General features: G+C 43.8%; 1 protein-coding gene across 1 annotated transcript; it reads left to right on the forward strand.

Annotated features, from left to right (window-relative positions):
* On the forward strand, positions 1-26,280 carry LOC306785714 (uncharacterized protein; the record flags this gene model as incomplete). Its single annotated transcript, XM_079280170.1, has 5 exons — positions 1-84; positions 1,555-1,672; positions 18,492-18,777; positions 18,892-18,965; positions 26,090-26,280. The coding sequence occupies 5 exons, from the start codon at positions 1-3 to the stop codon at positions 26,278-26,280; spliced, it is 753 nt and encodes a 250-aa protein (XP_079136296.1).
* Between the last annotated feature and the right edge of the window lie 251 nt (positions 26,281-26,531).

A 26,531-nucleotide genomic window follows, 5' to 3' on the forward strand; every position in this document is an offset into this window, starting at 1 on the left:
ATGGAAGAGGAGAGTGAAGAGGGAAGCAGGTCTGGGAACGAGCTTGAAGACATCAGCTCACAGACTGACAGTACAGGAGTGACGGTAAGTACTCCAGAGAGTTGCCATGACCAGCAAGGGGCAAAGGGGGGCAGAGCTGAAGGAGAGACCTCAGGGCCCTTCGGTGATATCCAAGCTCCAGAGATGTTGCCCCGGGAACAACGTCATGACAAACAACTTATCTGGGAACAAGAGTGGTTTAGAAACCATCAAGAATTGACATCAGACAAGAAAGGAAGACGGGAAAAAAGTGAAGAGGAAAAGGAAGGGAATCTGAGGATGGGTGAGTATAAAGCAAAAGGTTACTTGTTCCTCACCCCTGAGAACAGACGGACAGCAATCACCAGTGGCGATGAAGACACTGATGAGGACAGAAGAAAGAGAGTAGAAGGAGAAGATGGAGGTCGCTCACCTGCCAGACGATCCAGAAGGAACAGGAGACAACCAGAGCGTTATGGAGATCATATCTATCCTGTAAGAGGTGAGATGACACCATTAGCCCATACCCAACAGTACCCCCTGCTGGTAAAATCCAACGGACAAGCTGAGTTTGTGCCATGGGGACATCGAGACATGGACGCACTGGAAAAGGCGTTGCCACCGCTGGCCGGTGGAGCCAATCCGTGGATTCGTGTCTTTGAAAAACTCACAGCAGCTGATAAATTGGCATTGGGAGACATCCGTGCCATGATAATCCGAACAGAAGGAACAGCCCAACTGAATATTTTGGAAGTAAGTACAGGAACGACCAATAGGGGGGATGAAACCTCATTTGACAACTTCCGAGGAGTTTTCTGGTCAGCAATGAGGGGCATCTGGGCCACAAAACCCAATATGAACTCTCTTTCTGGACTGAAGATAAAATCAGAGGAAGAGACACATCAGTATCTGAAAAGAGCTGAAGTAGAGTGGTTTATGGCCACAGGAGGGAGACATGACAGCGATGAGGCCACCACTGTTGTATGGCGGCACACTGTACAGCAGGGCCTGCCCCCAACAGTACGAACAGCACTGCGTGGAGTAGTGGGATTGAGTAACATGACTGATGCCATGTGGAGAGAACACCTTACTCACTACACCCAAAGGCATCTAGCGGAGGAGACAAGTGGAGAAGATGACATAAAGAGAATGATGCAGCGACTGTTGAAACTTCAAATAAAAGAGGCTGACAGAGAACTCAATAGAAAACTTCAGGACAAGAAACAGATGATAGCAGCAGAAGCCCAGCAGCCACCAACTCCAGCAGAGCCAGCCCCCATGGTGGAGTACTACCAGCCTCCGCCCTATAGAGGCAGAGGACGTGCACGTGCATCCAACAGAGGCAGAGAATATGGAAGAGGCAGAGCTTACCAAGCAGGCGGATATAGCCAACCAGGAAACAGAGAAAACCCTGACAGGTTTGGTGAATGCTACACCTGTGGCAGATGGGGCCATTGGGCCCGAGACTGCCCAAGGCAAATGGGAGGAGGAATGCAGATCAGTGCGTCACCACGACAGGCTCCATTCTCACCCCAGCGGCAGCAGTACCCAAGACCAGGTCCGCCAGGACCACCTGCACCTCCCATCATGGGACCTCACCGCCAACAGATGCCCATGAGGTCACAAGGACAATGGGAGGAGGCTCACCAACAGAGTGAGTACTGAGGAGGCCCAGAAGATCCAGAAGCATGGGTGGTTTACAGGGCTCAGACAGAACCAATGGTGACCTGTAGCGTTGCCGGAGTTGACACAGAGATGATGGTTGACTCTGGTGCCGCAGCCTCATGCTTACGAAACCTAAATGGGAAAACACCCCCACTCTCGGATAAAACGATGAGAACGGTTGGATATTCGGGAAAAACAGAGGTGCAGAGATTCACAACACCATTGGAAACTACACTAGGAAGACAATGTTTGCTTCATCAATTCCTGTACTCTCCCAAATGCCCTGTCAACTTAATGGGAAGAGATTTGATGACAAAGGTTGGAGCTGAAATACAATGTTCAGCAGACGGACTTAGAATTACATTCAAAGGTCAACCACTGACTCCATGGCAGACACATGGGGGAAGAATTCTCTTCATGACAAATTCTGAACAAGCAGAAGAAAAGACTGAAGTGTTTTGGACCAGGCTGGTGGCAGGAGAGAGAGAACAGCCGTGTGTCAACAAAACATACCAAGACTGGAAGCCATGGATCAACAGCCAGGGAGCATATGGTTCCCCTATTGACCCATTCCATTGCACCTATAATTACTTGAGGACACCTGACGAAGAATATGCTGACGCATGGGAGGAAGAACGAGAAGGAGTGCAAGAGATGATCAGGATCACAGACATCTTTGTGGGTGCAGAAGGAGTTGCAGCACACTGTGAACTCACTGAAACTCAAGCACAATGGTATGAACTGCACCATGAGAGTGAACCCCATGTCACGTTAGCCATAGCAGCAGGGCAGGAGGCCCGCTCACTAGGACCGATGATGAAGAGAGCCCAGGAAATAACAGACTGGTGTTCCACTGCCTCACCGCTACTTCATCACAGTCCAGACAAGACAATCTGGAAAATAGCACATTGCAGCAGGGAGAATGGAGTATCGGAGAGGCAGGAATTGGAAAGACATCACGGCCGTGAGTTGACTGACCACCCCGCAGCAGAAGACTTGTTGAATGAAATGCCAGAACATCTGTGGGCAAAAGGCGACTATGATGTCGGCTGCACTCCACACCATTTGGTAACCATAGAAAAGAAATCTGGACAGCCATCGGTGTGGAAACCACAATATCGTCTTCGCAAAGAAGCTGTGGAAGGGATAACAGCCACCATTCATGGCCTGCTTGAAGCAGGAGTGTTGAGATCAGCAGAATCTCATTGGAACACGCCCATATTGCCAGTTCCCAAAGCTGGAGGAAAAGGTTGGAGGATGGTACATGATTTAAGAGAAGTAAATCAAGCCACAAAGACGAAAGGAATTGCAGTGCCCAACCCATATGTGGCACTACAGAACATAAGCCCACAACACCAGTATTTCACAGTACTGGATCTGGCAAACGCATTCTTTTGTCTGCCACTTGATCCTGCCAGTCAAGAGATGTTTGCATTCACATTTCAGGGACACAGATATACTTACAACCGAATGCCTCAAGGGTTCAAAGACAGCCCCGGCATATTCAATGCAGCATTGAAAGACGATTTGAAGAATTTGAAACTGCCAGAAGGAGTGACCCTAATACAGTATGTTGACGATCTACTGTTGGCAGCGCCATCAGCAGAAAGTTGCCTGGCAGCAACTGGAGCTGTGCTAAGGAGAGTAGCAGAGCGCGGCTACAAGATCAAAAAACAGAAGACTCAAATTGGGAGAAGACAGGTGACATTCCTGGGAAGAGTACTCTCAGGAAACAAGAAAAAGATTTCACCTGAACAGAAATCAGCGGCATTGACCTACCCCAAACCCAAAATTGTCCAAGAAATGCTTGGATTTCTGGGATTGACTGGTTACAGCCGAAGCTATGTGCCAGACTATGTCAACCTCACTCAGCCTCTGCGTGACATGCTGACTAAAGTGGGTAACCGAAACCTGAAGGCAGAATTGATCTGGACAATTGAAGGAGAGGAAGCATTCATCAAGACCAAGCAGTGTCTGACTCAGGCAGCCGCATTAGCAGTCCCAGATTATGGATCTGACTTCCATTTAGATATAGGGGAAAAGCAGGGGGTAGTAAACGCAGTCTTATATCAGATGAGGAGAGAGGGAAGAGCAGTTTTGACTTACCATAGTTCTAAACTAGACCCCATAGAGCTAGGACAGGTAGGTTGCACCAGACATTTGGCAGCAATAGTCAGGGCTGTCCAAAAGACAGCATATATAGTTATGTGCCACCCATTGAAAATACACACACAGCATGGTGTAGTCGCCTATCTAGAGACTCAAGCCTTTACTCTAACAGCTACAAGAGGAGCTAGGGTATCAGACACATTGACACAGCCCCACTTATCCTTCACCTCACAGGGAGTAAATATGGCAACTGGATTGCCAAATGATGAAGGCACCCACGACTGTGCAGAAATGGCTGGAAAGGAGACCAAGTTAAGATCAGACTTGGAAGGAGAAAAAGATCCAGATGCAGAGATGACACTCTTTTGTGACGGCTGTTGTTACCGAGGACCAACAGGTAATGTGGCTTCATACGCGGTAGTGGAGCAACTACCTGATGGGACATTGGTGGAGGCAGAAGCAGCAATCATTCCTCAACCTGCTTCAGCTCAACTGGCAGAAGTGATAGGGCTAACTCGAGCCCTTACTTTGGCCAAGGACAGAAGAGTAAACATCTACACGGATTCTGCATACGCTCATGGTGCAGTACACTTGGATGGACCGCAATGGCTGAGAAGAGGGTTTTTGACGAGTTCAGGAGCCCCAGTCAAACACCATGAGGCGCTGAAGAATCTATTGGATGCTGTAATGCTGCCAGCACAAATTTCTGTGATAAAGTGCAGGGGTCACTCGAGGGAGGACGATCAAGAAGCAAGGGGTAACAACGCAGCTGACCTTGCAGCTAAGAGAGCTGGAGGGTACATTGGTAATGACACACAAATGTTGGTAATAAGTGTAAACGAGCCACAGCAAGCCCCCGATGAAAGTGACCTTGTTTTGTTGCAGAAAAAAGCTGGTGCATATGAGCATTCACAGTGGTTAGCTCATGGAGCATCCTGCAGGGAAGGATTGTGGAGGTCCCATGATGGACGAATGGTTGCTCCTGCCGAGCTGGTACACTTACTAATGATTGAAGCACATGGTCCATCTCACGAGTCGAAAAAGCGAACATGTGCAGCGTTGGAGAAACATTGGTGGCATCCATATTCTAAAGAGATGGTAGAAAACTTTGTAACAAACTGTGCAACTTGTAATGGGTATAATAACAAACCAGTGTATAAGTGCCCAATGGGGAGCTATCCTGTACCACAAGCTCCTTTCCAGGAAATTTGTATTGATTATACAGACATGGGAGCAGACAACAGAGTGAGAGGGTTGCGATACATGTTGGTAATGATAGATCGGTTTTCCCGATGGGTTGAAGCAATACCTTGCCGAAATGAAGATGGTGCAACAGTGGTAAAGTGGCTCAGGAATGAACTTGTTCCGAGATATGGTCTCCCGAGAGTTATACATTCAGACAATGGCTCTCATTTTACTAATGTACACTTAGCAGCAGTAGAAAAGTGTCTAGGAATCCAACATAGGTTTGGATCAGTTTATCATCCAGTATCTCAGGGAATAGTGGAGAGAGCTAATCAAACTTTAAAAAGGAAAATTGCTAAAATCTGTCACACCACATCTATCAAATGGCCAGACGCCTTGCCTTTGGCACTAATGTCCATGAGAAATACAGAACACAATAGTACACACTTAACACCACATGAGCTACTCACAGGGAGGCCTATGTCTGGCCCACCACGGACCAGTAGTCATGGACCTAGCCTAGACTTGCTAACTTTAGAAATTGAGGAATACACAAGAGCGCTAACTAACATGAGCCGAGTTTTGTTTTCTCAGGTGACAAACGCAGAAGCAGCAGCTGACGAAAGGAAGCCGCCTCCTGTCGTGTCACCAGGCAGTCTGGTGTGGATAAAAGTCCACAAACGCAAGTGGAGTGAACCAAGGTGGACCGGTCCATGGGAGGTAGTATTGGCAACCTCACATGCAGTAAAGGTGAAAGGTAAAACTGGAGCTACTTGGCACCACCTCACACACTGTGCAGCAGCGAAGGTAACGAGTGAGACACTCGCAGAGACAGGATTGAACATCAGACAGGCAAAATTTGAAGTTAAAGACACCTCAAAAGAGGGTTTAGACAGTACTGACAATGACGTTTCCCCCACAGTTTAAGCGAGGCCTTCCATTGGGAGACTCTAGCTTCAGTAGGTTATGGAAGTCTGTAATTACTTTCTTCCTGATTTCAGTAGTTTCCCTCTTAGTATGGGGAATTAACCACAGACAGGAGCCAGAACACATGCATGACTACATCAGGATTCGAAATTTAGCTTCAGTAACTAATCAAACCGATCTCAGACCACGTAGAGAGGCTTCTCCGACGACACTCACCTATGAAAATGTAACTCTCACTCTTACGTTCAAAGAAGGTACAACATCAACGGTCCAGTTCGACTTCTGTGAAGTCGTTTCCTGTCCCAGGTATGAACACATCTACGGGTGGATGTCCAAGACCTTGTGCATCATAACTGACGAGTGTGGGCCCGCCACAAATAAGTATGGTAAGCTGTTATCGTATCATAACTGTGATTGTGAAGATTGGGGATGGGCAACGATGAACACAGGTGGCGAGGGTTTAGGAAAAGACCCCAACCCAGGTCTTAAAGACCGACTAAAGATGTTAAATGCCCCAGCTTCTTATCACATGTGTAGGAAAGGGGTGGGTAGATGTAATCCTTTAAGACTTACCTTAACAGACCCAAAATTGACTGACGGAGGACTTTACGTAGTACAGGGAAAGGCAACTACTGATAGTCCTGCTCCACAAGGGCTTATTAGGATCATTGTTAAGCCTGCCAAAAAGATCATGGATGACCAGGTTCGACATACGACTGATGCAGAGAATGAGGTACCGGGGGTGGAAACTGCGATGGCAGATGGGAATTTACGGCTCCGGTGGGTACAATATACGGCTTCAAGTCAGAGAAGTACAGATTGCATTGTGTGTTCAGGGCCTAGACCCCTAGCAACACCAGTTCCTTCAAGATTTAGACCCCTAAGCCCTGAATTTAGTTTTAACTCTGTTTACTGATGACACTTTGCCCCTCCATCACACTTGTCAGGGGCTGCACTGGGATTACCCACCTGTAGAATATAATACCCCACCTCTGCTCAAGGTTTCAGAGGGTCCATTTGATTGTATAGTCTCAGATACAGCTATGGGGCCCAATGTAGGCAGTATTATTGAAGCAAATTGTAGCAACAGTCACAATGCTAGCGACTATCTATATAACAGTGTGTTAAGACAGACAGCACCCAGAGCTGATTTATGGTGGTGGTGTGGAGGAGGAACCATATATCCAATCCTGCCTAAAGATTGGACAGGCAGATGTGCATTGGTGCAACTTATATTACCATTCTATATCTTGCCTGTCAATGATGTAACATATAAAGAACTCATCTCTCCACACCCACATGCTAACAGAAGATCCAAAAGAGATGCTGGTAGGCCGAAGGGAGCCTTCGATGACCAAGTATACATAGATGGCATAGGAGTGCCAAGGGGGGTGCCGGATGAATTCAAAGCCAGAAATCAGATAGCTGCCGGTTTTGAATCTGCATTTTTCTGGTGGGTAACGATTAATAAAAATGTCGATTGGATCAACTACATTTACTATAACCAACAGCGTTTTGTAAACTTCACCAGAGATGCCATATCAGGACTGCATGCACAGCTGGCGAAGACTAGTTTAATGACCTTGCAGAACAGAATGGCATTAGATATGATATTAGCAGAGAAAGGTGGCGTTTGTCAGATGTTTGGGACTGCTTGCTGTACTTTCATTCCAAATAACACAGCTCCTGATGGATCGGTGACCAGGGCTCTGGAGGGACTGACAGCACTCAGCCAAGAGCTAGCGGAGAACTCTGGTGCCGCTGATCCATTCACCGACTGGTTGGAGAGTATGTTTGGCAAGTGGAAACATACATTTTTGTCAATCGTAATTACTCTGTGTGTTGTCATCGTAGGCCTCCTAGTCGTCTGTGGATGTGGGTTCCCTTGCATCCGTGGACTTCTACAGGGGTTTATTGCTTCAACGATGAGCCAGATACCAGTCCAGGGCAACCAGTTATGTGTCGAGGATGAGGGAGAATTGGAGCTTCTGATGGCCACAGTCTAGATGAGGCCACCAGCGGTGCCATAGCGGAACTTCACAAGCGGTTCCTGACCATCCTCTCGGAGATCCTGAAGGACCTGATAAAGGCTCAGATGGACTTCTAACACATCCGGTGAGATATTGGAAATTAGGGAAATAGACTGATTGTTCTGGATGAGTAATTTGAGATTTTATTTTTGTTTAATGGGTTATAATGGGATTTTAGGGTGTAAAGATTAAGAAATGTAATTTTGACAGGTGTAAAAGAACAGTCAAGGCTTCTCAGTATGTGTTCTCTAGCCTACAGGCTGTATCCTGATCCTGCCAGCCCCAAGACATGGAAGGCAGTGATTTTCAACGCAGTCGATCTTTTCCTTTGTTACGGATTCTATCTTTCCCTTTTTAAATTTTCCTTTTTTATCTTCCTTTTACGGACTCAATTTTTCCCTTTTTTACGGATTAAATTTTCTTTTTTGTCTTCTTTTTACGGACTCAATTTTGAAACGGACTGAACAGAAATACTTGAAATGTTATCTGTATGCATGAATTGTTTGCCTCTGTTTAGATAGATAGGGAGCCTCTTCCTGGATTGAGTAGGGGGGAGGTCTCCAGGGACATTTGAGTAACTAACGATATTTGTGTAACTAACAACATTTAAGTACATTTGAGTAACTTACTACATTCGAGTAACTAACTCACAGTGAACTGTGGGTTAGGGGGGAATTGTAAGAAATTTGAGCAAAACAGGGGTGATTAGTAGATATAATAGTGTTTAATAATTCATAATTAAGGTTCATAATTAGTCATAATCATAAGGGGTTTGGGAATGCATAATTTAGATAAACATAAACATGCAGAAGCATGAAACTTCTGCCAAGTTGCCGAAGTTTAACTTTCATTTTGAAGGATTATTATAGATGGGATTAAACAATAACTGACAATCATTGAATGTGTTTGTTGCAGGTAGAGCAAGATGTGTAGACAGGCGTTTAATGAGGAGACAGAGTAGGCAGCCAATAAAAATTGAGATAGGTGAAAGGGGAGGAGTCGCGAATGAATAAGGGAGGGATCCAGTCAAGAGTTTTTTGTCTTTCCTGTTAGAGGTCCTGGGAAGTCGTGTTGTCCTGGGACTGGGAGAGTTTTTTCCAAGGGGGGGGTTAATTGTTTAATATTTCAAAGATTAATGTACACCATTGCATAACTGTAATTGCAACAGCAGGATTAAAATCCTTTCTGACGGTAAACCAGTTTCGGTAATGTTTTTAGTGCCGTGTTGCTGAAGAGCTATCAGTACCACGTGTGCTGGCCTGCCACACGCACCTAGGAAGGACTTTTCCCTCCACATTACCATCAAATCAATCATCAATATAATCATCAAAACTAGTGGTGTCACGGATCACGGATCGATCCGTGATCCGTTCGGATCACCCCTCACGGTTCGGATCACCCCTCACGGTTCGGATCACTCGTGAACCGCGGATCAATCCAGTATTTCTATTTTTTTTTTTACAGTGTAATCATCATAGTGTGTAAAGTTCGACTGTTGCTGTTCCTTTTCAAGTAACAAGTCCCCGAATATCAATGCAGAGTGTCAGTGAACAGATATAAAGCAGTAGTGTGTTCACGTGAACGGAGCAGGTTAGAAGCATTTAACAGTGAAGTCATGGCGAGCGGAGGAACGTCAGAAGCCGCGGCGTCATTTAAGTCAGAAGTTTGGAAACATTTTGTCTTCCCTGTAAGATATAATGACGGATGAGGGTGGTGGACGAAACCGTTACGGTATGTAGGCGTTATTTAAAGAGAGAGACACGCGACAACGGCAAAACATCGGGCATGTCAGCGACGGGGACACTCCGGTGTAGAAAACAAAGGATTTCTAAATCTGGTTACAATGCTGTAGACACGCCCCCTCTGTGAGCATCACACAGACACACACCTGGTTCAGGCGCTGTAGACACGCCCCCTCTGTGAGCATCACACAGACACACACCTGGTTCATGCGCTGTAGACACGCCCCCTCTGAGCGTCACACAGACACACACCTGGTTCAGGTGCTGACAGAAGTGTCAGAGTGAAGCTAGACAGGCCCAATAATATTCCAGTCACCACAGAAAGGTCGACCCTCTCCCCAGACAATGGAGATATTCTCATCTTTTTGAAAGTAATGTCACAGTAATGGTAAACATTGTTGTGTATTTGAATGACATAACCTGACAGGAAGTAAACACAGACCCAAGTTGTTGCTGAGCAGTTCAGTTCAGTGTAAACAGTGGAAGCTAGCTCACTGGCTGTTTCTTTCTTTCAGTATTGATGAAAGGACGAGGATATCAACATACCTCATGTTGCACTTGCAACTTAACAGAATTCTTGAATGTATTATTTTTATTTGTTGATTTAATTTTGTTTCAAATTGGACATCTTCAATATTTTTGTTTTCATGTAAGACTATAGCCCAAAGTTCTTTGCTTTAAGTGTTCTTGAAGTTCTTTAATTAATAAATGGAAAGCAAAGTTATATTTGGCTCCTCCCCTTTTCTTTGTTGATCCAAACCGTGACTCCTGAACCGTGATCCGAACCGTGAGGTTTGTGATCCGTGACACCTGTTGTGGAATATTTCCTTCAAAAGTTCAGGAGTGAAATTAGTTTTATCCAAAGTGTTTAACATAAAAACAGAGTCTTGATGAATGATCAAAGTTTCAAAAAGTCAATTTAATGTTTGCAAACAGAGAACACAACCACGTATTGCAGTGAACTGTGAATATGCTCCAGAGACGCAGAATCAAAACAAGGTATTTATACCGGCCGGCACAGAGGAGCAGATAACACACAGGAGACTAAGGCAGAAATGTTTAGTCTAACAAGAAGCAGTTGATTGCAGAAAGAACACGTCGGTTGTTTGTCCCGACTAAGATAGAAAAGTGACCTTTGTACGAGAACAAATAGGTCAATGTGTTCAGACATCCAGACAAATGAACTTTCTAACAGCAACATATCTCACAGAAAATATGATGAGGACATGTAAAAACATTTTTATCATTACACACTATCAAAACTATTTCAAACTGTACAGTTGGCACTCATTCAGTGAATAACTTTTTGAATTGAAATCAGTGGAGTTGAACCGCGGTTAATCATGTGTAACTTCAGAGGTGACTCGTGCTGAAAGCTTTTATCACAAACGGAAACTTTACTGCAACCAGAACAGCTAAAGGGGATTGTTTCCTGTGTGGGTATTCATGTGTACCTTCAGATCTCTGTTGCACACAAATCTATCACAGCAAACTGAGCAGCTGAAAGGTTTCTTTCCTGTGTGGGTTCTCATGTGGCTTTGTAAATGTGAACGATTGTTAAAAGATTTCTTACAGACTGAGCAGCTGAAAGGCTTTTCTCCTGTGTGGGTTCTCATGTGGCTCTGTAAATGTGAACGCTGGTTAAAAGATTTCTTACAGACTGAGCAGCTGAAAGGTTGTTCTCCTGTGTGGGTTCTCATGTGTCTCTGTAAATCTGAACGCTGGTTAAAAGATTTCTTACAGACTGAGCAGCTGAAAGGTTGTTCTCCTGTGTGGGTTCTCATGTGGCTCTGTAAATGTGAACGCTGGTTAAAAGATTTCTTACAGACTGAGCAGCTGAAAGGTTGTTCTCCTGTGTGGGTTCTCATGTGTCTCTGTAAAGTTGAACGATCGTTAAAAGATTTCTTACAGACTGAGCAGCTGAAAGGTTTTTCTCCTGTGTGGGTTCTCATGTGTTTCTGTAAATTTGAATGATGGTTAAAAGATTTCTTACAGACTGAGCAGCTGAAAGGCTTTTCTCCTGTGTGGGTTCTCATGTGTATCTGTAAATGTGAACGATGGTTAAAAGATTTCTTACAGACTGAGCAGCTGAAAGGTTTTTCTCCTGTGTGGGTTCTCATGTGGTTCTGTAAAGTTGAACTCTGGTTAAAAGATTTCTTACAGACTGAGCAGCTGAAAGGTTTTTCTGTGTGGGTTCTCATGTGTCTGTTCAGAGTTCCACTCTGGCCAAATGTTTTCTCACACTCGGAGCATCTAAAATGTTTTTCACCAGCGCTACATCTTGAATCACTGACATGGACTTCATCAGGTTTCACATAGTTTAAACCTGACTGAGGTTCTCTGGTCTTCTTCCCATCACCACCCTCATCAGTGTCAGAAGACTCTCCAGTCTTCTCATCAGTATCTGGTTCTGGATGTCTATCTGGATCCAAGTTCCTGTCTGGTTCTGGTCCTCCACAGTCTTCTCCATCAGCTTCTGTTCCCATCTGTTTAGTTTGTCTTTGATGAAGCTGTGAGGACTGAGCTTCCTCTTCTTCATCTTCACTCTTCACAGGAGTCAATGAGAACTTGACATCAGCCTCCTCCAGACCTTGAAGCTGCTCTCCTTCCTGACTGGTGCAGAGTTCCTCCTGTTCTTCTTTAATGTGTGAGGGCTCTGGGTCCTCCTGGTCCAGACTGGAGCTCCACTCCTGCTGCTCAGAGGGAACCTCTTCTTTAACCAACAACAGCTGCTGGACATCTGCAGGAAAACAGTAAACACACACAGAGGGGTTACAAAGACATTTTAGAATTGAGCAAAGAGTCTCCTGGACATACACTTCCAGAGTATCACTAGAACCAGATAATACAATAATGTAATCAACTTATGTGACCATGAACACATGAACCATTTTAAGCTGCCAAATCCATGTGGTGTTATCAAAGAGAGCAAACTTGTACTTTAAGTTGAAATATTTCCTGTCATCTAGAAGCTGAGAGAACAAATCAGCATACCTGCAAACTCATAAGCGGTGAAAGAGGTGGGGGGGAGACGGTAGACGATCTACAAGTATTAACAATTTATTAAGTCAAGCATCAAAGCATAAAAAACAGATCTATGGTTTCACAAAATACAAGAATTGATTAAGTAGCCCTAGCAACAGACACAAAGTCAGGGCTCCGTATACGCACCTCTCCTCTCAGTGTTTTGTGAGCCCTGTATCTTTATACTTTATTTGAACTTGTCCAGCACAGGGACGCATTATCTTCACCCACACACAAGCCAGGGTTGGGCCACATTGTGTGTGGGAGTCCTGGAGTCTCAGGGATGGGGAAGGTGCTGTTCCTGCAGGTTGCTACACAATATCCCACCGACTAACCCGATTCACAACACAACTAGTTATACGTTTTAAGCTACCACCTGCGTGTCAGAGCTCCCTCTTTGTACGGGGAGCGCGTGAGTGCCTCACCCGGAGATTCAAACCTTTGCTCTATGACACACGCAACACTATTGCAAATGAGCACACACACACAATACTGTTATGTTCAAAATGTCTCAAACAAAAGGTAAAGGAAAAAGCCCCCCTCCTTGTTCCAGAGGAGAAGAAGCATGCAGAGGAGAAGAGGCAGCTCCCCCCCGCCCTGCTCTCTTTCTTCCATCATTAAGCAGGGCCGAATCAGCTGGTTGAAGTTTAAATCAAAAGGAATTTAATATACTAACAAAATAAAATGCAGTTACAAACTGAATTACACTATCAGCAGTAATATTTCATGAAATAGAGGCCCCATCCACACCACACGACAGACTGGTGTGTCCGCCTCATGGTCCAGATGAGGTCTGATTATCTCCGGGGATTCAGTTTCTTTGTCCCTCCAAAGTCTCTGAAATGTCTCATATTACACATTCCTTAGCCCATCGATCAGCTCAGTGATTGGCTGAACCCGTCGGACTTCAGTCGGCCACTTCCTTCACCAATTCACCCCCCTTCTTGAAGGCTGTGCTCAGAAACTCTTCAGCAACATCCCCCTCTCTCTGACTTCATGGCGGTGTCATAAATTCTCTGGTTTCTCTCACAGTGCTCAACAAATTCAGTAACTCTCCCTTTAGTTTAAACCTTCTACAAGTAAACATATTGTAACACATTATATCCATCGCTAGGAGCGCTTTAAAACTTAAATTCCTCACAATATGTATACATTTAATGCCTGTAAATACAGCACGCATATTTCTACAGTAGCGAGAACATCGCCTATACAAAATGAAGTGATTCGTTTTCATTTTACCCTGTTACTGTATGGCTTAATATTAACTTCCACTGTTACTGTAAAGCCGTTAGAATTGTGGCCTATCTTCTATTTACAATTAATATGCATTCAATCCGGTTCGATGATTGAAATCATGAAGGTTCAGGCTCCTTAACGCTCTCTCTCATTAATTCAGGGCCTTTGGGAGCAACTGCACGTGGGACAGTTGGGACCGGAAGTACACTGGCTGTGGTCATTACAGTGAACAGTGTGATGAGAGGGCACGTGAGCCCTTGTTGCTGTACTTCATCTCATTGGAGCAGAGGCTGCAGTTAGCATACCCTGCCTTATCAATGCATTTAAAACACTGACAGCGGGAAGCTGTACTGCTCTCTCTTCACGTCTGTTTAGACCTCCACCTTTATCCAGGCCCAGCTCCACTCACATCTCAGCCCTGCGTCAAGCTGCGCTACACACACAACATCCTCTTCCTGAAGCTCTCTGACCTCATCATCTCATCAGTATCTGGGCCTCATGTTTCAAGTTATTATCACCACGAAATCGCCTCATTCTACTTTGAGTTAAACAAAAAAAACTGCAACCAGAACCGCCGTTGTTCCGGTTTAACGTTAACGAGTGACCGCGTGGACTGAACCGGAAGACGGAGGGTGATTCATGTTTCATCACGTTACGCTTTTTCCTCCTAAATCTTGATAATGATGAGCGTTAGCTGTTGACAAAGTTCCGCATGCAGTGGACGTTAACTTAACCCAACAAGTCTGAACGGTAACGGAACTTAAACTTTAACGGAGGGAAATGAAGACGGTGTAGACATCTTAACGCTGATTGGCCAGGACTCGACACGTGTCGCATCAAATGTTTTATTGCGAAGATCACGACATCACATGTTCTCCTTGTCTCACTCAAATCTGATAAACGCTGGCTGGCCAGTTGACCACCCCCCCTCCAAATAAAAACTCTACGGATCTAACGTTACACTCACGTGGATGATATATTTTGAGTCAAAACTGCTTATTTCGCCGAAAAGCGACACGTTTGCAGGTATTCAATCAGGAGAAGAAGAAAACGACGAATTGCAACAGAGTCTCACTCCAAACTACATTACAAGTTATCAGCCGGAGCATGAACATGTTAAATAAAGTGAACCTACGTGCTCTTTGTATCCGGATTTCCGGGTTGAGAACAGCGTCCAGAAGTTCCCGTTGTCGCTTATTCGCCTCTTTTGAACGAGAGAGTTCCTCCTCGTACTCTGCTATCGTTCTTTCAAACAGACCAAATATCTCTTCATCAGCCGCAGTTAGTCGCTGGTTGATTAAAGATCTCAACATTTCTACTTTAGACATTTTCACTAAACCACAGAAAGTTGTCCTCCAGACGAACTCCGTTAAAAACACCGTTTACTCTCATTAAACTCTGACTAGCGCTGTGTTGGTCACTTCCGTCCCCGTCCGTCTGTTTCCAGGTAGCATGCTAAGCTAACTTCAATAGCTTTATAGGCTACCACGAGATTAGTCCTCGTCCTCTTCTTCCTCTCCTCCTTCTCATTCTTCTTCTTCTTCTTCTTCTTCTTCTTCTCCTTCTTCTTCTTTCACTTTAATGGCGGACTACAAACCAATGTTTAAGGCGCCACCTACTGGACCGGAGTGTGTAACACCATGACTTTATGACAGTTATCATTTAAACACAATAATAATGTTATTTATAAATATCATGAAACAATTAGAAATAAACTTCATATTGCAGTGATATTCTGGCCTTTTAACCCGTTCCATTCAAAATATGAAATAAAGCCCTTTTAAGCTGAACTTGTTTGTCCCCTGTCTCTAACAGTCCTTTGATGCTCCACTCCCTTCCTGTATCTACCACTCTGTTCTTCAGTCTTTCTCTTTCCACCCTGAACTTCCTCCACTCTATCAGCACATGTTCTACAGTTTCTTTACAGTTGCATATCTCACATTTATCCCACTCTGTCTTTTTCATGATGTGTATAATGTGTCATTGAGTCCTGTATGTCCGAACCTTAATCTGAAAGTAACATCTTCTTTTCTACTTTTACTTCCATCACTTCTCACTCTGACTGATGTCTGAATTGTGTTGTAATTTCTACCCTTATTGTCATTATTCCAAATTTCCTGCCAAGATGTCCCATCCAAAGCTTTTACCAGAGAATGTCGAGTACTCCCAACCATTGTACAGGACAGTCGATGCTGTGTTTCCGTTAAGTCCACCCTGAATTCTAATCCAGTGTGATAGTGCTGACTCAGTTCTCCTCACATGTAATGGCAGTTGCCTGGATTTCACCAGCAATGCATTAATGGGTGTGGTTTTGACTCGGGAGATGAGTCAGAGGAGAACCATCCAGAAGAAAAGGTGAACAGATAAAAGTCCATTCAGACAGGTTCTACGAGGAACATCCGGTTCCGCTGCAACTTGGTGGGTAACAAAAGCCCCTTAAACTAATAAAATAGAATATCATTACTCCTATCTTCAGTGACCTTCCATCTGGTACATATGTAACAGTTGTGGGTCGTGGAACGAGACGACTCAAGTGATTGTTTTCCAACATTTATTTATTGAAGACAAAATATCACCAATGAATTGCCTTCAGACTGTTTTCTGCCTCTCTGCTCCCTCAGCAACGTGTGATTTAATTCATTTTCTTCAAATACACACTGACCAATCAGAGCTCGGTACGTGCACCGTTGATGAATATTACATCATCACAGTTTAAACTGACAAATGCAAAAAAAGACAGCTGGCAATAAATCTCAGACTGTGTGAATTAGTAAATCAACAGATTTATGACATCACTGCTTCATTTAGAGCACGATAGATCTGACTATAAGTACATGTGTGTATTATGGTAAATTAATGTGTTCCAGATGTGTTTTCATGGCGTGTATGACAATATTTTAGCCTTATTCTTTCAGCTGTAGCCTTAGTGGTGCGAAACAGACTTGGGAGTAAATAGAAAAGAAATGTGTAAATATTCTCTCATCACACATTCACTGACGTGTGTCGGCTTCTTGAGTCGTGTCTTACAGTCTCCGGCTACTTTAATGTTTGGTGTGGGTGATTTTAAGTGATGGAAGGAAACTTCCTTACTGCTTAGAATTATATTTATATATATTTTGATTGATTTGCCCAAAAGTCAGTTTCACATCGCTGGGGTCTCGGCTGAAAGAATAAGAATACATCAAAGTAAAACATTGACGTGAATACACGTGTTATTATAGTCAGATCTATCGCGTTATATGAAACAGTGATATTATAAATCGGTTAATTTACAGAATGACAGTTAGTGATTTCTTGCCAGCTGTCCTTCCTGCATTTGTCAGTTTAAACTGCGTTACTTTCAGCATGAATTATGTTCATGTTCTATGTTGGTCTCAGAGTGCACCAGACTGCTGCATTTAACTTTAAAATGTACAACATTTTCTTCCAGGTGAGCGTGTCCCCGGCCCCCTCTAGAAAACCAACACGAACTAGAAAATAAAAACTCAATTAGTGGATCAAGCTAAAGACAGTACCAAATCTGAGCGTGGACTCAATGAGCGATGCTCTCAAATTGAAAGAACACGCTCTTGGATAAAGATAGGATGAAAGCTCCATCGTTCCTCCCCTGTGTGATGGTTCATGTGGTGTGTCAAATGTATTTATACATTTGGTATAAAACCGTTATCACAAACAGAACCACTTTGTCTCTTATATGATTAACAGTGCCATTGATGAATAAATAATTCCTTCATCTGATGAGTGTACTTCCAATAATAAATGAATCCAGGTATTCAGCTGTTTTCACTGTAACCTGTAACCAAGACTGTGATGGCGTCTGTGCAAATTTACAATATGTGATTTCATATTTGATAAAGAGTCTCTCCAGCGTCATACAAACAGTTCACATTCTTTTCAAAAGACCTTCTGAGCATGTGGGCCCCTGAGTCAGAGTATCCCAGTTCTTCAACAGACACTAATCTACGTAGTGCACCTGCGCCTGGAGCTCCTTGGAGATGTACCCGAGAAGGGTCGCCGTCAGCTGCTGCTTCAGGGTGGCACGGCCAGAAGATACCATAAAGCTTCTGCTGCTGCTGAGGACTGAGCTCCATTATGATCTGAGGCAGCGGTTTGAACTGTCCACTGGTCAGCCAGCAGCCCAGAAGGCCTCCGACAGCACCGCCTACAGGGGAAAAGGGTTTCAAACATGTGGAATTATGATTGCACACACAAACACACACAGCATGACAAGGATAGAGTGATGAACCCCCGCTGGATCTTCGTCCTCGGTGTGTGCACCCATCTGGGTTGTGTGCCCATCGCCAACGCCGGAGACTTCGGAGGCTACTACTGTCCGTGCCATGGCTCCCACTACGATGCTTCAGGAAGGATAAGAAAGGGACCTGCTCCTCTAAAGCTGGAGGTTCCCTTCTATGAGTTCACTGAGGAGGACGTAGTCATAGTGGGATAAATACTGGAGCTCTGTCTCAGTTCCTCCCTGTAATATGTATTTTTAGATGGCTCCGTGTGAGAGTGACATAAAACGTGTGTATTTGCTGTTAAAGACAATGATTAGGAGCGGGCCCCTCCTCGCTGTGGCGGCTGGCTGAGAGGAGGAGTAGGAAGGCTGGCTCTGCGAACATTTTCAGCGACATGAATCTGTGGCAGCTACAGAGACTATTCAGGTCAGCGGGGGATCAAGATGCGGAACAGAGGGCCCAGCTGGTCTGGGGTCACGGAGATGAGGCTGAACTGGCTCAGGCTTTGAAAGGACTGAGGACCCGGAGTCACCGGAGAGGACTAAGGGCCAACGGGAGAGAGGTGTTGGGCTCACACTGGCTACGAGCCTTCAATCACCTCAGGTAGCAAAACTGCTGGTGTGATTCTGATTTCATATACATTCAGATCATTCATCATCGTGACTTTTTTAAATATTATGTGGCATCCATATTGTTTTCAACAACATTTATGTTCAGGATCGGAGAGAGCTCGCCAAGCAGCCAGGGGAAGGATCCCGGGGAGGAGAGTGTGTCTGAGGCCGGAGGATGTTGTGGAATATTTCTGTGAATTGTCGGGAGAAGAGTGTTAAAGTGTTAACAAATCAATGTCAAATGAAACAGAGTCTGGATGAACGATCAAAGTTGTAATAGTCAATTTATTTGCTTGCAAGCAAAGAGAACACCGTCTCACAGACACATCACCGTCATCTGCGAGAGGTGCTCTAATGACACAGTTAAATGCATAGACATTTATACCCAAACAGCATGCTGTTATCTTGATTCGCAAACAAGAATAAACAAGAAGAAGGAAGGCAGATGTTTTCCTTTGAAGCACAGTGTCCTGTCTTTACGATACCCTGAAGGCGCTTTATGGCCGGTTTACGAATCCCTTATTTATCAGTTTGTCCCACAATATTTATGGAGACATCAGATGCTTCCTTTGATGTCACTGTGAACTAGTCAAAGAGTTAAGTCACAGTATTGCAGAGACGGAATAAACCTGTGAATCGTCACCCATCATAAATACCTAAAAAGGGTCATGCTCTTCAGCTGATGCTCATCAGGAAGTACCGTAATCTAGACAGACCTCTGTGTGTCGCCGTCTTTGAAGACAAATAATGCACAGGAAAACAGATAACAAATAACAGATAAGACACCTGGATGCAAAACTTACGAGAATCATTTAGAAGACACAAGGTTTAGTGCCTGCTCTTCTAAAACTCACATTTCTTAACCCTAAAACAGTAGACTGACATATTTTCCCATCACATTCCACTCTTTGATTACATAGTAATCACACAATATAGTAAAAATATGTTATAAGGACATTTCAATAACAACAGAAGTATTACCCACAAGTATGATTTGAAAATACGTCACTTGAGAGAACTGAAGAAAAACTGTTCTTGTGAGATAAAAGATCCCATGAATGTAGCAGGCAATATAATTCAATTAACACAAAGGTTAAAAATCAAAAACTGTCTTGAGTGCAACAGCCACCAGCTTGTATGGAGTTCACCCGAGCAACTGGTTTGTGTGAGCAGTTTCGCTTGTTGTCACCGTGAGGTTTCCACAAAACTGTCAGAGACACTGTTATCTCGCCACTCTTTTGGTCCGCTCAGACAGATTGAATTATACAGAAATAAAATGAAAACAAAACGAGCAATAATGTGAATATAGTTATCATGAAAAGTTTTTCGTCCTTTAGAGGCCTGACCGCTGTCCTTTTCTTGTGTTTGTTGGCATAAACACGTGTCGAGAGGGGCTCTTCCAGCCGTCTTTCTTGCGTGGCATCCACGTCCAGTTGTAGACAGTTAACACAGAACACGCACGTGTCTGTCGGCTAACTGCCCGTCGTGATCCCGTCCGTGAATCACTGCATCTCATCTGTCGATGGCACCGTCGTCCGTCTCTCGTCCCTCGGTGGTGCCGGTTGGCTGACACTTGGTGTAGGTGCTCGCTCACCTGAAGCTTCTCCTGGATCTGGAATCTTTTTGCAATGTGACGCGTGAACCCAAGTTGCCCTCTCAGCTACTTTGACAGCCGTCTGAGTGACGAGGAGGACCTGGAATGGACTTCCTTCTGAAGTCTTTCACCACCTCGAAATCACCAGCTTATGGAGAGGTCCTTCAGCTGGTCTCTGGAGGGCAGCTGCTACCTGTTGTCTTATGTTAGATAGAGCAAACGACAATTGTGCACAATATGTTTACATTTTAAATGTTCGCATAAGGCGGTTTGAGGGAAATGGTGCTCTCGGTGCTTCCGTGCCCACATGGGGAGGAAAACCAAAGCTTTTGTCCAAGGCAGACCTGTGTCAGCACAACATTTAGCTAACTTGGTCTTAAGTGTTTCATTTAATGCTTAACATTTAACATCCCCCCTTTTGACACATGGTCTAACCCATGAGTCAACTTAGTGAGAAAAATAATGTTTAGGCAAACAAGTTTTACCGTCAGATTTTAGAAAACCGTCCGTGTTTCCATAATGCGCCAAAATCATATCTGCAGCCAGTGTGAATAGTCACAGTGTTACCCTCTGCGAGTTTGCAGGCTTCCATGAGTACGATAAGCTCTGCTGTAACCTAATTTAGCGTAACAATGGAAGAGACCACATAGCAATCTATCTAAGCTAAGCCATACATAATTTTATAACAAGTAAATATCATAAGTGAGAAATATGTCCGTAGACACACCGAACCTAAAAGAAAAAGAAATCGCCTTCACAACATCAGCTCCAGCATTTCCTGTTGAAATGGGATCAAAAGCGTTAGTGGGAGTGTCGGTGAGGTCAGGTCTCTGTATGCAGACCTGTAGAACAGAACCTACATAGTTAATCAGCCTTCCATCTGCTGGAGGAGGAAAAAGTGTTAGGATTAAGGGTCGTACATCGTTTCAAAGCAGTGTTAGGCAAATCTATTGTATTCATTTGCTCTAATCTGTAAAAAACAGCATAAGGAAACATGTCGCAATATCACGTGCAACAGCATACAGACAGAGGAAGTCCTGGTGCTGTGAGGTCTAACCTAGTAAAGTAACCAGGCCTTTGTCTTCCCCCCTGTTCCTAAGTCTAAACTAATGTCATGTAACCGTCTCTCAGGTCAACGTATTATATGAACAGTGTGTCAAGTTCAGATAGTCCAAGTGTAGCTGATAGTAATGCGTCCTCTATGTCATTAAAAACAGCAGTCAAGTAATCAGTCTGGGTCAGTTTGTCTTGCGCATAAAGATATTACCATGAATCATGGAAGAGAGGAGTACCTCTCTTTCTGACTAGTTTGGGATCCACTTTCTATAATATGACGTCATACCTAAGAAGCTCATCATTCGTTTCTTAGTTTATAGTTTAGGCACAGTTTGAATTGCCTGTAATATTTTGGGAGGGAGGGTTTTTGTCCTCTGCTGTGATCACATGTCCCAGATATGAAACTTTATCGAGAGCAAATTGCAATGTGGACGGTTAGGCTTGAGCCAAAACCTAAATAGGACAACTGTAAGTCTAAATTATTCTAATTTACATGCTTCTTCTTTGGCCTGCAAATCATGATATCATCAACATATGGTAAAAAGGCTGAACCATTTGGTAAGTGTAAATCAGCCAGATTGTTTCACAAGGCTTTGTGAAATACACCAGGGCTTTTGGGTGGCAAAAGAGTTTCCCCACTGGGGATTAATAAAGTTGTCCTAATCTAATCTAACCTTTCTGAATAACCCTAAGGACACCTGGGTCCAGGTAGAGACTCTTCCTTTATGAGAAAGCAAAGTAAAAATTGACTGTCCTTGTGCACAGGTACAGGAAAAATTAAAAAATCAAATCAAATAAAATAAAATAAAATATGCATTGGCCAAGTCGACGACGAAATAAGTCTGGAGGGATGAGTGACATAATGGTGAGTGGGTTAGAAATTTGAGGTGCTCGCGGCTGCACCAAACCTGCTTACAAATGTTCGCCAAATCGTCACTCAATTGGTTCCCTCAGATCATGAATTTGCTTTACCGGTAAATTTTAGTGCGCACACTGGTTAATCATCACACTCCATTATTAATACAGCCTTCAATAAAAACTCAAAAACAGGTGTAATACTTTCAATAGCCTCTCATTTGAGACAGCTCAGCCATGTTGACAGATGTGTGTGTGTGTGTTTTATCAAACATAAGTTGAATGACTCTTTTTACTGATAAAATTGATTTGTGTAAGTCACCTTTGTTTCTGTACATTACCAGGATCCTCTATATTGCTGAAGTCAGTGAATTGAGTCTGACTTGCTGCCAGTCAGACATGTCCTTCACACCAGTCCTGGGCTTGTACCATGTGGAAACATGTGGAAACATGTGGAAACATGTGGAATCCTCCCCCTTTACAAACTCAGATTGTGTGGGACACAGAGAAACAGACAGCAGCAGTACTTTTTTGTCCAACAAACTCTTATTATACCATTATATTATTTCCACTTCTCTAAATCATACTTCCTCTAACCTTGCATCTCGTTCACGTAACCCATGTGCTGTGCAGTGAAGTGAATCAGCCTGCATGTGACAGTCTAAACATTTTCTCTTTTTCTTTTTTTTTTCTTAACAGTTAACGTGACTTGCTGTAACTTTCTAAATCCTTCAATCTCATTCGAATACATATGTGGGTGTGAGTGGTGTTTGTCTAGTTTCTAATGTGTGTATTAAATGTACAAATTTGTCATCTGAAGAATCTAAAGTTAACTCACCCTCTGTGTTGTATTTGTGTGCGCGTCGTTGGTCCAGCTCTGGTCTCACTCCGGTCCCTGCTGCACCCCCCTTTGATGGCTGATTGTCGAGCCCTCCCACCACTCCTTGTTCATGGAGCGTGAGCATCTGTTCCTCAATGTTCAAGCTGCCACATTTATGGCACACAAAGTCTTCAGTTGGTGTGTGTCAAAGTCTCAAAGTGTCTTTCAGCTTCCTCTCATGCCCTGATACATTATCAGCTGGGCATGCTTGCATCTGTGCTGACGAAACTTCTCTGTTGTCCGTTGTTGAACTGATCCTCATGTTCAGCATGCTGCATGTCACACAACTCTCTTGTGTGATGTTCTCCAGGCTTATGGATGGCGGAAAGCCTTCTTACAAAGTTCAGTCAGAGCTGTCACCGCATGTTTATACGGCCAGTTTTCACCATTCTCGTATGCAACTCACTGCAGGTTTGAATGCCGCAGATATTTTCTGTAGCATTGACATGGTACCTGTAGATTTTGACGAGTCTCGTTCGTCTTCTTCATCCTCGACGTGTTGAGTGGTGGGTGTCGTTCAAGTTGTTTGTGGCTGGGGAGCATACAGCAGGAAGCGGAATCTCCAGATCAGGACCAAGGACTAAAAATCAACAAAACAAACAAAACAAAACAGCTGCCGAAAGTTCAGCAGTAAATGTTAGACAACGTTGTCTCATGTAGAGATACAATGCTTAGATCTCTGTGTTTCTGTGTGTGCGTGCCTCTGTGGGTGCGTGTGTGTGTGTGTGTGTGACCCCTCTTTCAGCTGCTGCAAGCGAGCATGGTGTCTGTGTGTGTGTGTGTGTGTGTGTCTGTGTGTGTGTCTCACCCCTGCATTCCTCTCTCTCTCTGCTCATATGCCTCTCTGTCTATTTTAAACAGTTACACCTATTTTCGTTTCCTCTTGGACATCAACTTATTTGTATCTGCTTCACCTTTTTCTCTGCTCCAAGCACGTTTTGAGTTGATCAAATTTTAATCGTAGGCTAAAACTGCCTCTTTCAGGGAATCCCAATTTAGTTCATTCTTCCAATTGTTTGGCAGTCTGATTGTCCTTGTCCCACATTTATTTATTATCGGAGGTAAGACCTTGGCATCGGGCTGCTCAGACTCATTCTATGACTTTTATCATTCCCAAATGTTTCACTTTTATTTCTAAGTCTTTGACTCGGTCTTTCTTCGTACATTTAATCTGTTTCAATTTACCTTCTAAATCCCCTCTTAACATTTTGAGTTTAGCGGCGCTCAATCAGCCGTTTTCAGGAAAACCAAACTCCTTTGACCAGCACGTGAGGCATTCTAAACACCAGTTTCCATATTTCTGTTGCATCATATCAATTATTGGGCCCGAGGGCTCTGCGCTTTTACTACTTTTTCCACCCATCTTTCAGGCGTGGATACGTTAACGTTACCTTTACAGTACAGTCGTCACCATACAGCGTATGTTTATTCTCTCGAAGGAAAACTTTTTGCAAAAAACCTCGTTTGAAATTCACGTTATGTTGTGGAAAACCACGATTCTTATTTCAAACTTGTTTGAAATTCACGTTATGTTGTGGAAAACCACGATTCTTATTTCAAACTTTATTTGAAATTCACGTTATGTTGTGGAAAACCACGATTCTTATTTCAAATGTTATTTGAAGTTCACGTTAGTTATTTATCACGATTCTTATTCTATCAGTATAGAATTCACGTAATTTTAACCACGGTCTTACAACAAACCAATTGTAGTCAAGCGATCTGTGTCTACTATCACCGTATAACACAATCCTGTCTTCTACGTAAAAGCGTGCAAATAGTGAGATGCCAGAAAATGAAAAAAAGGAGTTTAAATGAACCATATGTAAAACGAAACCACGAACGTCAAAAACAATTGTTACCCAAATAATAAAAATAAAAAAATGACTACTTGACCATTCATCTGTGTCTGTTAAATCATATGACCTTAGTATAATTTTACCATTACTTTTACAATTGGAATTTTAACTTTCTTACCCGTTTGTAGAAATTAATTCTTTTTCGTTGGATTCGCGTGCCGTCAATCAGAAACTCCCTCGGGTCTGCCGGCTCTCTCTCTCTCGGCTAATGAGGTATGAGACAGGAAACTTCAGTTTGTGGATTCCTGGAGAGGCCTTCTCCTCCGGTCAGTCCCTCTGGAGCTCTGATAGACAGTCAGCGAATCCTGCCGACAACGCCAAATTGTTGTGGAATATTTCTGTGAATTGTCGGGAGAAGAGTGTTAAAGTGTTAACAAATCAATGTCAAATGAAACAGAGTCTGGATGAACGATCAAAGTTGTAATAGTCAATTTATTTGCTTGCAAGCAAAGAGAACACCGTCTCACAGACACATCACCGTCATCTGCGAGAGGTGCTCTAATGACACAGTTAAATGCATAGACATTTATACCCAAACAGCATGCTGTTATCTTGATTCGCAAACAAGAATAAACAAGAAGAAGGAAACCAGTCAAGGCAGATGTTTTCCTTTGAAGCACAGTGTCCTGTCTTTACGATACCCTGAAGGCGCTTTATGGCCGGTTTACGAATCCCTTATTTATCAGTTTGTCCCACAATATTTATGGAGACATCAGATGCTTCCTTTGATGTCACTGTGAACTAGTCAAAGAGTTAAGTCACAGTATTGCAGAGACGGAATAAACCTGTGAATCGTCACCCATCATAAATACCTAAAAAGGGTCATGCTCTTCAGCTGATGCTCATCAGGAAGTACCGTAATCTAGACAGACCTCTGTGTGTCGCCGTCTTTGAAGACAAATAATGCACAGGAAAACAGATAACAAATAACAGATAAGACACCTGGATGCAAAACTTACGAGAATCATTTAGAAGACACAAGGTTTAGTGCCTGCTCTTCTAAAACTCACATTTCTTAACCCTAAAACAGTAGACTGACATATTTTCCCATCACAAGGAGCACACAGCAGTCCAGAGACACGCCGACACACCTCCATAGGGACAACAGGAAGAGGTACTGCGGCCACAGGGGTACTAACTGAGAGCCAGGGCCCTGCAGGGACTTCGGAGAGACCAGTCAGAACCAGCTCAGGACTGAGGAGAGGAGGAGAGAACAACTCAGAGAGATACCTCCACAGAATACTCCACTGACTTGACCAAAAGCTCTGAGATGCAAAACTGACTTCAAGTTCGTGCGAGAGCGGACCGGCACCTCAGTCTGCAGAGCCTGCTCACCTGGGAAAAGCAACAGTTACAATTGAAATTGTATTGCAGGTCGAATAGTTTCTGATGATGCCGTAATGGCACTGATCCGATGGCGGTATGCTGACACTGCACTGTTACTTGTTGCAGACACATCTCCACCTGAATAATGGAGGCAGCACAAAACTCTCAATGACTCC

This window comes from Melanostigma gelatinosum (genome assembly GCF_949748355.1).
Source record: "Melanostigma gelatinosum genome assembly, chromosome: 12".
Taxonomy (NCBI): domain Eukaryota; kingdom Metazoa; phylum Chordata; class Actinopteri; order Perciformes; family Zoarcidae; genus Melanostigma; species Melanostigma gelatinosum.